This window comes from Equus quagga, chromosome 9 (genome assembly GCF_021613505.1).
Source record: "Equus quagga isolate Etosha38 chromosome 9, UCLA_HA_Equagga_1.0, whole genome shotgun sequence".
Classification (NCBI taxonomy): domain Eukaryota; kingdom Metazoa; phylum Chordata; class Mammalia; order Perissodactyla; family Equidae; genus Equus; species Equus quagga.
The window spans coordinates 37,306,345-37,320,497 of NC_060275.1; the positions used below are offsets into that span (position 1 = coordinate 37,306,345).

The 14,153-nt window shown below is 43.5% G+C and overlaps 1 protein-coding gene across 14 annotated transcripts in view; it reads right to left on the bottom strand.

Annotated features, from left to right (window-relative positions):
• FHOD3 (formin homology 2 domain containing 3) overlaps positions 1 to 14,153 on the bottom strand; it is a 456,138-nt gene that overhangs the window by 153,746 nt on the left and 288,239 nt on the right. For all 14 annotated transcript variants that reach the window (XM_046671920.1, XM_046671919.1, XM_046671918.1 and 11 more), the window contains exons 8-9: positions 8,686 to 8,780; positions 1,906 to 2,049 (exon numbers count right to left, since the gene is read on the bottom strand). In XM_046671920.1, the coding sequence (XP_046527876.1) occupies positions 1,906 to 2,049; positions 8,686 to 8,780 (239 nt within the window). The remainder of the gene's footprint in view (positions 1 to 1,905; positions 2,050 to 8,685; positions 8,781 to 14,153) is intronic.

Genomic DNA, 14,153 nt, shown 5'->3' on the forward strand with positions numbered 1-14,153 from the left:
ATGAACCTTGAAAACATGTGGCCACAAAGACCACATGTTGTATGGTTCTACTATATGAAATGTCTAGAAAAGGCAAATCTACAGAAAGAGAGAGTAGATTAGTGGTTTGGGGATATGAGGTATGGAGGACAGGGAGGAATGAGGAGTGTCTGCTAATAGGTATGGGGTTTGTTTTGGGGGTAATGAAAACATTCTGGAATATGATAGTGGTGATGGTTACACAACCTTGTGAAAATTCTAAAAACCATTGAACGTTATACTTTCAAATGGTTAATTTTGTGGTATGTGAATGACATCTGGGGGGAAAAACTCTGAAAAAAAAAGTGGAATGCCACTGATGGAATGTCCTCAGGGATAGCCTGGCTCATGCCATTATTATGGGCAAGCTCGGGCCTATAAGGAATAAAGGAATTAAGCTTTCCTGATCAAAGTCACACCACCCAAGAGAAAATACATCTCCAGATTCTGCCTCCCAACCAGCCAAAGGAGGAAACTGGGATGATGAGGATCAGTAAAAAGGAATATCATTTGCTGCTCATGAAATGTTCTCTAACCTTCACTGAGAGTTCAGACAATAGCTACATCAGATAAGTAACTTTAATAAGAGGGGGGCATTTGGCCTAAAATTAACCCACAGAGAACAGTTTGAACTCAAATCAACAGTCCATAAAACCATGACACATAACCCAAAGCAAGGCTAGCTCCATGGGCATATGACCTGTGCAATTGTACAGGGCTCCATGCTCACACTAGGCAGGGCTCTGTGCTTGGTTTAATGATCTGCTTTCACCATCCTGAAATTTTTATTAGTTTTGTCTTTAAACTTGTGTTTTATAAGTGAAGTCCAATGGGACAAAGGAGCATGTGCACAAGCAGACGAAATAGGTGCAATATGCATGTCTGCCCTTCCTCGCGCCCATGAGTGCAGAGGGCTGGTAGACCCACGTTATGCGGGAGTTCAGTGAGACTCGAAGTTAGCACAAACAAAGTGTGCTACACCTGTGACTGAGCATCCACTTACGACTGACAGCCTGGAGACCATGCTTTCCATGCACATCAGAACTTGCTTTGAATGCAGACAGAGCGCAACCCAAGGGTCCCATTATCTCCTTTCCTACCTATGTTACTTTCCCGCATTAGCCAACCACATGTGGTGAAATAACACAGAAAAAATGAAAAGATAGGGCAGCCTACAGTTCCTTTCCTTGTCAGCCTTCCTTACTCATCAGTAAGTTGAAGGTACAGTGTTGATGGAATGAACAGGTATCAAGAAGTGAAGTAAAAACAGCTGAGTTCATGTTGTACAGAGTTTCCACTGTTCCAGTAAGAGCAAAATACATAAGCATGGAGGAGCTACAAACACAAATGGGGTAATTTTTCTGATTCTGCATACAAGTTAAACGCTCTTATATTTATATTTTAAACTGGCATTGCACAATATAAAGATGAACAGTAAAATTGATGCTAACACTTTTACATTTTAATATTGCTTTCCTTACAATGACGTTAAACGGCAAATAAAAAATACCATAACGAGGTGGGAGACTGTAAAAGAAAGTAAAAAGTCGTTTAGTATGTTTAATAGCACTTTTTCCCTGCATTTTCATGTTGCACTGAGCCCTGCAAATTATGTAGCCAGCCCTGCCTGAAGCTCTGCCACTTCAAGTACAAGAAATGCGATCTGTCTGTCTGTCTGTCTGTTACCCTGAACGGAAGTGCTGCTGACAGAACGCATGCTCCTTCAAATAAAATAGCAATAAATCAATCAATAAGCAAGCAAGCTACTGAGTTTCTGCTAGATCCGGGGTTCTCACACTTGCGTGTGCATCAGAATCACCTGGAAGCTTGTGCGACCCAGACTGCGGGGCCCGGCCGCAGAGTTTCTGATTCAGCAGGTCTGGTTACCTCATAAATGTTCAACTGCTCCACTAAGTCCAGGTCAGTCCCTTTCTTGTTCAGGTGCCGCTGGGACACGGCCGCAATGCCCAGCTCCTCCAGGCAGTCCACCACATCGTAGAAGGTGTCTTGGTCTGGCAATCCTGACAACGTCTGGACAGAGAGAACAGGACACAGACATGTCTTAGGAGACTGTCTCAAGGCTCTTGAGGCATTTTTTTGCATGGTAGCCAGTGGCTACAACTATGACAATATGGGACAAAGCAAGACAGATGACAAGTTCATTTGAGAAAAACTCCTTTAGTGTGGTAAGCAGAATGAACCCCAAGATACCATCCCCTCGCGTACAGGTGCTGTATAATCCCCTCCCCTTGAGTGTAGACAGGACACTCCCATGACTAGGTTACATTATACGACAAAGGTGAAGAGATATTTACAGATGCCAATAAGGTCCCAAATCAGCTGACTTTGAGTTAATCAAAGGGAAGATTATCCTGGGTGGGCCTGAACTAATCAGGTGAGCCACTTAAAAGAGGCTGAGGCCTTTCCTGAGCTCAGAGACTAGAAGAGAGATTATCCTGCTGGCCTGGAAGAAGCAACAAGCCATCATGAGTCCTACAGCTGCAAGGAAATGAAGTCTGCCAACAACCACAGAAGCTTGGGAGAGGATCCCAAGCCTCAGATGAGACTCTGGCCCTGGTCAACACCTCGACTGCAGCCTTGTGAGACTGAGCAAAAGACGCAGCAAGGCGGTATCTGGACCCTGACCCACGGAAACAGGGAGATGATAAGTCTGTGTTGTTTTAAGCTGCTAAATTTGTGGTAAGTTGTTACATGGTGATAGAAAACTAACATGCTCAGTGATTAGAAACTTGTGTTAAGATCAATCTACCAACAGCTGGCGTTGTAATGATGTAACGACTCCCTTTTCTTTCAATTTGGTAGGCCTGCCCCTTGGACTATGAAACTTAGGAAAACAAGAGAAATTTCATAAAGCAGCATCCCGGAGGCAGAAAGACAACCCAGGAAAGAACAAGCAGACTTCTCTATGAATTCCACCTCTCTTAAAAGAAGGAGGGGATCTCAGATAAGACCTCTGCTCAAAACTGGAAGGACCCTTGAGGTGATTTACTATAAGCCCCTTACATAAATGAGGGAGATGAAGGCAGGGAGGGAAGGAATGAGCCTGACTAACAGGCAGTTTCTGAAGACCTGGGGTCCACCCTGCGCTCAGGGCTTTTGTTCTAGCCTTGCTCCTTGGACACTCATGCCTTCCACACAAATTATTCTGGCCTGGCATTTCAGACACAGGTCTTTACTCCCCATTTATTTTACTACCTTCGCATTTCTAAGAACCCTACATATATTTCAAAAATTATTCTAAAATGATGACTCGCCTAGAAAGAAAAAAGCCTAACACTTTCGTAAGGATCATTTGATAGCACCAACTTCTCTAACACTTCCATTTTGGGGCTATTAATATTGGAAAGTATATCTCTACTCAAAACCCAAATGATGGCTTTTTCCTGTCTGTTGTGAGCAAATTGGACACAAATCACTGCTGTCGAGATCAGAAACGAATGACAAAATAACTGGGATGTGACAGTTTAGTTAATCAGGACCCCAGCAAAGACACACAACAGGAGGTTGAGAACAAGTTAGAAGCTGTAACAAATAGGTGCTCACACCTATGTGGCCAAGTGTGAAAGCACACACCAGTGTGTGCAGGGGCCAGGCGAAGTGGTCACCATGGCATTAGCAGGCATCAGTCCAGCGAGCTGCCCTGGCTCCTAATGCTCACTGAAAAAGTAGGCACCCATTCAGAGAGTCTTGTCATCATAACAAGTCCATCCTTTGCTTTTAGTGAAAACTCTAGAACTTGTCAAAAGATGAGGAGTGGGAAATGGCGATACCAAGGCCAGGGCACGACTCACCTTTGCAGGGGCCCTGACTGCTGACTCCGCCAAACGCACAATTTGAGGAACGCAGGTGAGTTGACCTTTCATGTTAGATTTAAAACTTTCTACACAACACTGTGGGGGCCGGGATGAGGCAGAGAGAGAGGCCTCTGGCAGTCTCCTCACCTCTTGGTTCCACTTCCTTCTTCCTTTTTTTCCCTGCTGAGAGTCAACTGAGGTTCTTTCTCTCAGAAGTTTCCAAGGGGGTTAAATTCCTAGACCTAATCCCCATTGCTTTAGCAAGTCCAACTGTGATGGGCTGGGGGACTGCTATTAAATAATTAAACAATTAGGTCTATAGAAGCAAATAAACTCAGGGAGCCATGCTCAGTAATGGCCCCAGAACCAAGGGTATTAAGAGGTCATTTGTCATTTCCACTGTGAAAATTTGGGCTTCAGCCAAGCCTGCGTACCACTACCTTTCATGTGTGGCTGCAGGGGAGATGGCCTTCTGCCACAAACAAACACAGCTTCTTTCTCCGCCTGCATGAGGGGGGCCACTATTCATCCTAGAAACACACATCCACCTATTTTCAGCTGATTCTCTAATATGCGCAGCACATTTTGCCACACTCCTATCTCTACCTGGGCTCTGCCCTCCCACTTCTACCCTGACACCTCACTGCTAAGTTGCCTACTCCTGGCAAAGGTGGCAGCTGCTCCGGAAAAGTCTGTGAGGCAAATGTCTGTTGACATCTTCACTTTCAGAGAACACTCATGACCTCCTTTCTGTTTTCTCTCAGGCCTTGTCTCGCCAGGGCTTGTGACAAGTAAATCTTTACAGGCATGTCTCAGAGTGAGAAATCTCTGTCCTAAAAGACATTTTATTTTCCTCTCCCTGAGTTTTCACTGATTCAATCAAATCTTTCTGGTAGGATAAAACCAGAGTGGCAAAAGCCTGTACATGAATGTTCATAGCAGCATTACTTGGGAAAGCCAAAAGCTGTAAATACCCAAATCTCCTTTCACGAGTGAACAGATAAATAAGTTGTGGTGTATCTACGTAATGGAATATTACACAGCAGCAGAAAGGAGTGAACTATTAACACACACAATAACCTAGATGAATCTCAAAGGCATTATGCTGAGTGAGAGAAGCCGGCCTCAAGGGGATACATCCTGTATGATCCCATTTGACATTTTTGAAATGACAAAACTACCGTGAGAAAGAATAAATCAGAGGTTGTCAGAGGTATGAGTAGGGGATCAGGATGTCACTATAAAAGGATAACATGAGGAAGATTTCTGGGGAGATGGAACTGTTCTACATCCTAATTGTAAGGATTATCCATAATTATATATGTGTTAAAATGTATACAGATAAATACCAAGAGCAAAAAGTTGACTTTACTGTATGGTAATTAAAAAATAAATAAATAAAATGTAAAAACAGAGGCAAATACTTAGCATGGATCCCATCCAGGTTACTTACCCTCTGGCTCCACTGGAGCACCCGCCCTGCGCCCCCCAGGGCTCCCTGGAGCCCTCCCCCAGTGCTCCAAGCCAGCCCCACAGTAACACCTCCTATTATTCATGCCCCCCTCTGCTTCATCCTATTCTACAAGGTGGTCAATATCCAAGCTCCCCAAATGTGGGGGATTCCCGCTGAGTGGATTTCAGCTGGAACAAGACAGCTGACGTCATGTAATGCCCTCACAGGGTGAGAAATGGTTAGTTTCTGATGCTCCCTCATTTCTTCTGACAACATGGGGTTGGGAATAGGGGGAAGAATGAGAGGGTTTAGTCTGTATCTTGGAAACCTCCTGTTATAACGTCCCTGTTCAACAAAGGGAGCAGACTTCAGTCTCAGAACCATGAGCAGGCTAGAATTTGCTACCTTTGTTTTGTCCTAAAAATGTTAATTGCTTGAATTCTGTTATTAGGCCATCTTTTATTTTTTTGACAGTTAGAAAAGCAATACAATAATTTCCCAGATTTCAGAGTCTGAGTTTTTTCCAGATCTATATTAACATTTCAGTGTGTTATTTTGTTTGGGATCTCAGAAGATTTTACTCACTGGGGCAATGAACATCACTAAAATTCAACCAAAGAAAACAAACCCAGTGTGGATGTCAGTGGTCTGTTGACCTTTCCAGGAAAGGATGACATTTGAAGTAATGTCCTCAGGACCTTCCTGGACTTCCCCTGGGCCCGAACTACCAAAAGATAAGAAAGAACTGCCAGAAGAGAAAGAGTAAGCAAGGAATTCCTGGACATTAAATGCCATGTGATGCCAAGGAGAGTGTGACAGGCACTGAGTCTTTGCCAGTGGTTGAGAGCAGATGCCCACGCCATGCAGATGCTTCTAGGATCATTAGAACAGCCGAGCACCGCCTCTGTCAAGAAGATGGACAGCATTACAATGGAAAACACTGTGCAAGAGTGAAAATTCCATTTTTGCTGAATTCAGTGTTTTCCAAAACAATGTCAATGACTGAAAATGACAGGAAATAGAGGACAATCTTAAAAAACCAACAGAAAATTGCTTCAAAATTGCATGGTAAAATAAACTCACGAATAGACTGAAAATAAAAATAGAACTCAGGATTATCCTACAGAAAAGTGGCGCCCATTCCCCACCAAGACTGTAGAACTTCCTGTGTCCTTATCAACAAATGGCATTTCATTAAAAAGCAATCATTGCCAACAGGCCCAGGGGAAAATGTCTTGTTGTTTTACTATCTATTTCTTTTGATCTTAGTAGGTTTAATATTATTTATTTTTCAACTAGTTCTTAATATATTTAGGATGGTATAATTTTCTGCCCCTTTTTTTGCAATTTCCCAATTTGTCACTTGTCTTTAGCTTTTTTTTTTTCTTTTTGAGGAAGATTAGCCCTGAGCTAACATCTGCCGCCAATCCCCCTCTTTTTGCTGAGGAAGACTGGCCCTGAGCTAACATCTGTGGCCATCTTCCTCTACTTCATATGTGGGACGCCTACCACAGCATGGCTTGCCAAGCAGTGCCATGTCCACACCCAGGATCCGAACCTGTGAACCCCGGGCCACCGAAGCAGAACATCTGCACTTAACCGCTGAGCCACTGGGCCGGCCCTGCCTTTAGCTTTTATTTGTGGTTTTCATTTTACAAATAACACTTGTTATGGTTTTATGCAGTGAAATATTTCAGTCCTTTCCTTTGGAATCTTTTTGACTGGTTTTATTATTAAAATGACCTTCAACAACCAGAGACCAGTTAGGTGAAGACTAATCTTCACCTCTAGTTTCTTCTCATTTTTTTATGGTTTGATGTGTTACATCGAATTCTTTACCTAGAATTTATTTTGGTATGCAGTCAAAGTATGTTTTTGCCTCTTTCCATTTAGCAAAACATCCCCTGATCATAAATGAAACTAACCCACCCCATTGATTTCGATCACAGGGTAAGTTGTTCTGTGCACTGGGTTCTGTTTCAGAGCTCCTCTGCTCCAATCATGAGTCTACAGAAGAAAGAGCCAGGATCATATTGTTTTAATTCTTAGAGTTTGCACAACATTTTAATATCTCGTAGAAGTTACTTCTCCTAATTATACTGCTTCCTACTAGATTGTCCCCAGTTCATCAGGGAAAATGTTTCTCTAGCTATATTTCAGGAAGAGATTCTGGGTCTTCTCTGAAGAACTAACCATCATGGCAGTGGGGTACTATAAGCCTGCATCCAGCATCCTGGAGGGTACAGAGGAAGGCCCATGGGGTGGTTGATGTGATGCCTGGGGTCTAGGGCATAGCAATCTGCAGGAGGTAACCGCCCTACCCTCCCTCCCTCAACTATTGAGGAGGAAGGGAACGAGGCACTGGAATAGAGGAACTCTAGTCCTGAGAGTGGGCTGTCCCAGGGCAGCATGGAACCCATTGCCAGAGCAGTGCCTCTGGGGATGGACACTGAAGACTGCCACTGCCCTGTGAACTAGTGACCAGGGAGGGATGTGATGGGAGACATGGGAACACAAGGATATAGACACCATCATAAAAGGAAGGTGGGACCTGCCCCCCAGGAATCCTTATCTCACCCCCAACAATCAGAATTCAACATTCACTGGAACAAGAGCACCTTCATTTCTTTCTGATTTGTGAACTGTTCTCTTAGAGCAAAACTTGCTAATTGATATTCTTAAGGAAAAAAGTTTTTAAGGGGACATCTTGATAGGAAAAGTAGTCACAAAATTCTTGCTGTCATCTTTCTGGTTTTATTAGAAAAAAAACCAAAGCATAGAAAGCATGCAGACACTCACAGGCCTTCACATGTATGCGAACCAGCACACATGTACACACGCCATGGTGGGTGTAAATGGTTTTCTCCTGTGAAGCAGCATACTGAAACCATGGTTCCCACCACCATGATAGGGGTCCACATGATGTGGCTCTTATTCAGAAGGCAAATTTTAGATTTTCACATTGTTTGAGCTCCCTAGGGCTGCTGTAACAGAGTATCACAAACTGAGTGCCTTAAAACTACAGAAATTTATTCTCTTACAGTTTGAGAGACTAGAAGTCTGATATCAAAGTGTGGGGGCATCATGCTCCCTCTGAAGGCTCTAGGATAGGAATCTTCCTTCCCTCATCTAGACTGGCTGCTGGTAATCCTTGGCATTCCTTGGCGTGTAGATGTATCACGGCATCTCTGCCTCTTCCTCTATGTGTCTCTTTTCCTCTTCTTTGAGGGACAACAGTCATACTGGATTAGGTCCCACCCTAATGATCTCATCTTAACTTGATTACATCTGCAAAGACTCTATTTCCATATAAGGTCGCATTCACAGGTAACACGGGTTAGGACTTCAGCATATCTTTTGGGGGGAACACAATTTAACCCATAACAAACATCAACCAACCTTGTTGACTAAAGTCATTGCATAAACCAGCAGCTCTGTGTCGACCCCATCTTTTTCCTCCAGGATTTCCATGATATTCGACCAAGGTTTAACTCCTACGAGTAAAGTAAAAATCATTAGAAACAGCAATTCAACATTCCTTATCTAATTCACATCACAGATTATCCAAAGACTTATCACCCAATGACGGCGATACAGAGTGGATTTGAACATGCCTCTAATTAGGGGGCAATATACCATATCATCCTTGTCCACTTGAAAGTGTATATTCTTCAGTGTCAGGATCCCTATTTATTTCCTTGAAAAGTTCCCTTCGTATTAAACATGTAATTTTTAAAAATCCATTCATGTGCAGATTTTTAGGGCATGTATTTCACTCTCCAGGTACGGAAACTCTTGATAAGTACTCTCTGTATGTCTGTTAGCATGCTATGCTCTGATCTCCTAAAAGGAAAGGGGATGCGGGAGATCTTTACATCCATTCTAGCAATGGACTCCAAGAAATAACAGCAAAACATTTGTCTAGCAAACCTTTTAAGAACAGAAGTATATTATCGCTACTCAGTCAAGGCACAAATACTGTTCAAGCATCAACCAGGTACAATGAACTGGGTCTGGTGGGAGGCTGCCCTCAAGAGGTTTATATCTAATAGAGTAGTTAGACATCAGCACAAGAACCTGTGTCAGTATAGCGTAAAAGCTCTTAAAAGGCAAAGCACTTAGCTAAGCTTGTCACTCAGCAAGGGAGTTTTCTTGCAGTGGGGATGGTCGTGGAGGGCTTGGTGCAAGAGGTGGCTCCTATACGGGGCTCTGCAGGTGTAGGCTCATGGATGGTTATCCCCTGATTCCAGGAGAGGGCAGGGAAACCCTTCACATTCAGGATGGACAAGCCAAGGCCAAGGCCACAGAGAGGACATGGCACCCTGACCCAATTTCCTATGCCTGAGATAAATATTTAAAGTGAAGTATCGCCTTGCCCTTGGCATGGTGGTATGGAATATAAAGCTCTTTCCTGCTTTCTCTATAAAGATCCCAAAGGGATATTGCTTATTTTTTTGCTGATAAAAGTAAATTCTAAAATAATCTAAGACCAGTGGCTTCCAAATGCCATTTCTTGGATGGATTATATCAGAGCTGCTTTCCTGGCCTTGAGAAGAAAAGTTCAGGGGCAGCAAGGTATCTGTCTCATCTCTGTGCTCTAGCACGGTAACTGACCGGTTGTAAGTGCTCAATAAAGGGTTGGCTGAGTCATGAAGGGAGATCTCAGAGAGGGCATGAAGTGGGTTAAGCTGGAGCAATTATAGAAGGGGTAGATGCACACATAAGAAAAGGAGAGAAGACAGGGAATTTTTAAAAGGAACAGGCATCTACTATACAATGTGAAAGACACAGATGTAGTTTGATGTAGAGATCCGTTGGCTTTCCCAGCAAGTGATCGGTACCACTTTTCCTTTGGTCAAGTTGCCCAGTTGGTCGGAACCGGGCAAGCTTCTATCACCCTTTCTAACTCTGAACACAAAAGCATGATCCTTCGCCTGCTAACTGCTGAATTATCTTCTTGTTGATATTTATCATCAAACTATTTTGAAGTCCACACCTGTTCTTCAAATCCCCGCAAAGTAATCATTTCCGCCCTCAAGACAGTCAAACAGTGTGGTCACTAGGTCTTGGGCCTAATTATCCAGGTGCAGTTCAAGCCCTCTAAGTGCCTCTGCTTGTGTTTATAACAAGGGCAACTTCTACCATTCACACTCAGCACCCAACCTCAGCATAAAATCCATGTTCTACTGAGTTACCCAGATATGGTTAAAGAGAAGGCTGTGCAGGAGAGAAAGCACTGAAGCTAAGAATTTCCAAGGGTGCTAGTGAGCCCAGAACAGCTTCCTGGTTGCTTACTTTAGGGCCAAAGATGCCAAACAGGGCCTGGGGAAGAAAAGGCAACACCCCAGAGAGAAGGAAGTAGCCAGATTATGTCTCCTCTCTTTCTCTCTCATACAGACACACACATCTGTGCATCATTTTATCCTTTATAATGAAAACACTCAGACACCGGCTTACTTTAATTGAAAAATATGTTCTTCAGCTGTGACATCCGATTCCCTTATTACCATTTAAGGATTTCAAGTCTAGAAACTTGTATATATTCATACATTATTGAGATGAATGTTCACTTGCCTTTGATTGTTTAGGGCCAGAAAATGGAAAATATTTAGAAGAATGAAGATGAAGGGGAGGAAATATTTTGGTTCAACACAAGAGCCTTGGCAGGGCTCGAGCTGGCCTATGGTAAGCACCAACTTTCCACCTATCAGAGCTGCCACCTGTCAGAACTAAGTGGTCCAGTTCACCCCACCACTACCTTTGCTGGCTCCATAGAGTGTTTATGTGTATGTATGTGTGGGTAGGGGGCAGTCTTGTATTAAAGTCATAAACCATATCATCTTACCCATTCACATAACAGGGAAAGAAACTGAGCCCCAAAGTAGCGGAATGAACAGAGGCTCAGGAGATGCATGTAAATTGGAATGATGGTATCAACCTTAAAGGACTACTGTGAGGTGGCTTTATCACTGAGATAAAGAATTTTGTCTCTTTTCCTTAGCACTGATGGAGCACATTAGGAGACAATAATTTACCTAATCATTATCATCTGTCTCTCTCCAACTCCATGCCTCTCCCTTTGCCCCCAAACACCACAGTGAGTATAGGCTCTGTGATTTTTTTCTCTGATGTTCGAAAGCACCTGGCTGGTACTTAAATAGTTGTTAAATAAATGAGTTTGATATGAAAAAATGCTTAGCATAGTGTCTGTTACATGGCTGCCACTCAAATAGCAGTAGGTGTAACCATAATGGTGGCTGTAGGTGAGGTGACACCCACGCTTACCCACAGACCTTCTACACAGGCTCCCAGGCCAGGCCTCTCTTCCCACCAGGCTGCAGTAGCTCTCTCTTAACCCAGAATAAATAAGCACAGAATAAATCACTCAATACTTTCTCCTTCTTACTTTCTCCCTTGATATCTGTATTAAATCCAAAAGAAAATAAGTTGTTTAGCCCAATGCCTTGTGCGCAAGTTGGTCTAACACTCGAACAGAAGGTCCTCGCAGCACGTTCCATGTCTTTCAACATGATTGATAAACACACTTAACATATCTACTTCTGCTATATATAATAATGGAAATAGAGCTTAAGTTCCGTCAACCTCTGACTTCCACCATGCTTTGTGCATTCTTCACAGGTCAATATATCTTTGAGCAAAAGTCAAGAGACAGGATTGCTTGAAAGGATGGCTGGACTTTTCCCCCTGTTAATCATGTGTGATACACATGTTTCAGAATTATGTCATATCTCATCACCTCACATTCAAATGGAAAATGGAACTTCTTCAAAAGCAGCACTGAACCAAATTAGTGGGACTCAAGATTTACGACTAAAATTTCAAAATAAGTTACCCAGTCTGGCCACCTGCCCCACCCTCTGTCTGAGAGGCAAGCCCACAGAGTCAGAGGGTTCTCAACCAGCTTCCTTGTCAACCACCACAGGGAAGATCCCAAGGGAAGGAAGTCTCTGATGATGGCAAAATGACAAAGCCAGACCCTCTCATGGGCTTCCTTAGGGACTCACTGCCTTTCTCTCCGCCTGCCAGGCCCTGTCCACTAGAAAGGGAAAGTGACTTGAAGTGGTAAGCAAAAGAGAAGACAACCCAGCAGACTGAGCAGACAGGTGTGACACTGCACCACGCCCCAGAGACTAACTGGAATCTACCTTTTCATTGCAGCCCCTGAGCAAAAGAGCCAATTGCCTGGATCAGTGGAGGCATTTTAAATTTTCATTCATAAATATTTATTAGTCCCTATGATAGACTTAGACCCCTCACAGCTTTTATCCCTATTCTCTAACTGGCCCTTTTGGCTGAAGAGCAAATTGTCCACGCTCACAGAATGAACCCTTCTGGTTAACCCACCTGCGGCATGCGTGATGTTTATAAAACAACCAGAGGAATTTATTCTGGGACAACTTCATTTGCCATAGGTAGTGGTAATTTTTGACGACTCATAGCTTATTTGTTGATTTTCTTTGCTGATTCTTTAAATCGGATAGTTACCATTTAAAAGAATTCCTTTCTATTAAAAAAAAAAAAGTCTACTTTAATATGCCCATTCTCTACCCTATCCCCCAGAGGAATGAACTTAAAGCCACTTTGAGAAGGAGAATTTACGGTTGATTCATAAACTTGTGAACAAATGGACATGCTCTGACGGCCCTCAGTCACCTCCGTCCACTGTCTCACCAGCTGAGAAGGAATTGGAGAGCTGCTTCTAAACCCGCTGGGAAGAAGCCCACCTGGAAGTCATGTTGCTCTCTGCAGAACACCATGACATATTTATAAGTTTAATTCCATCATAGGCTTCAAGAACAATTTTGCTAGCAGTAAAATAGGATGATGTTATATGTATGCATTATAAAATCATGGCCAAGACCACACATGTCCTTAGAAAAACATGCTATTGAACCACATGTGATAAGCTATGTCTGAGTTTTTTCCATTATGCTACTCCCTTTTTTAAGTAGCTAGTGCTCAGTAGCAGACAGACGACAGTAGTTGCCAAAACTTAAGAAATTTTACAGGCGAAAATCATGAAGTTGAGAAAATAATCCATTAGCTGCCCTTTTTCTTCTTTTCTAAATTGGGAAAAGATGACCATTGTTTCATCTTGGAGGAAGAAATTCAGTACAGCAGAGAGCCTCTGGCTGGGCTGGTCGATGGAGTCTTGGATGTGGGGTGCCAAGCTGGGTTCATCTCAGGATCACTCCTCTACCCCACCATGAAACGTGAAGTCCAAGGAAAGAAACTCTGAGCTCCCAAGTCAGCGAAACCAAAGGATAAGCCCAGGGTTGTGAGAAGGCTGTCCCCTCTAACACAGCCCCCATGACAAGGTCCCATGCATTGTCTGAAATTTGGGACAGGAAAATGAAAAGTCCACTAATTGTCCTAAAGTGACCCCTGGAGTTAGAGGATGGAGTATGACTCCTCCAAGGATGAATGAAAGGATCTGCCTTGCTGTCTTCCCAAACACCCACCTTTGACCCTAAACCGCATTAATCGACCTTGGAAACACCAGCTCTGGTTTCTGAGCCATTGGCAGTCTTCACTAAGAATTCTCAGCTGGCCCCATGGTCTGCTCTTAGCCATAAAGGATTTCAAATCTGGCACCACACAGCAACATGCTGTGGTAGAAAGAAATACATAGACCTGCCCTGGTCTGGGACACATCTTCCAGACTCACAGCCCCTGACACCCTGACCATGCACTAAGGTTTGTCTTGTCACCACCGCCCCCCCCCCAACTGCCCCTCCCACACACACATGCCTGCAGTTGCCTGCAATCCACCATGCCTGGGGCTGACATCTGCCTGTGCATTCATGGAAAGGTATGGGAGCCCAGTTTAAGGTCCTGGATAGCTT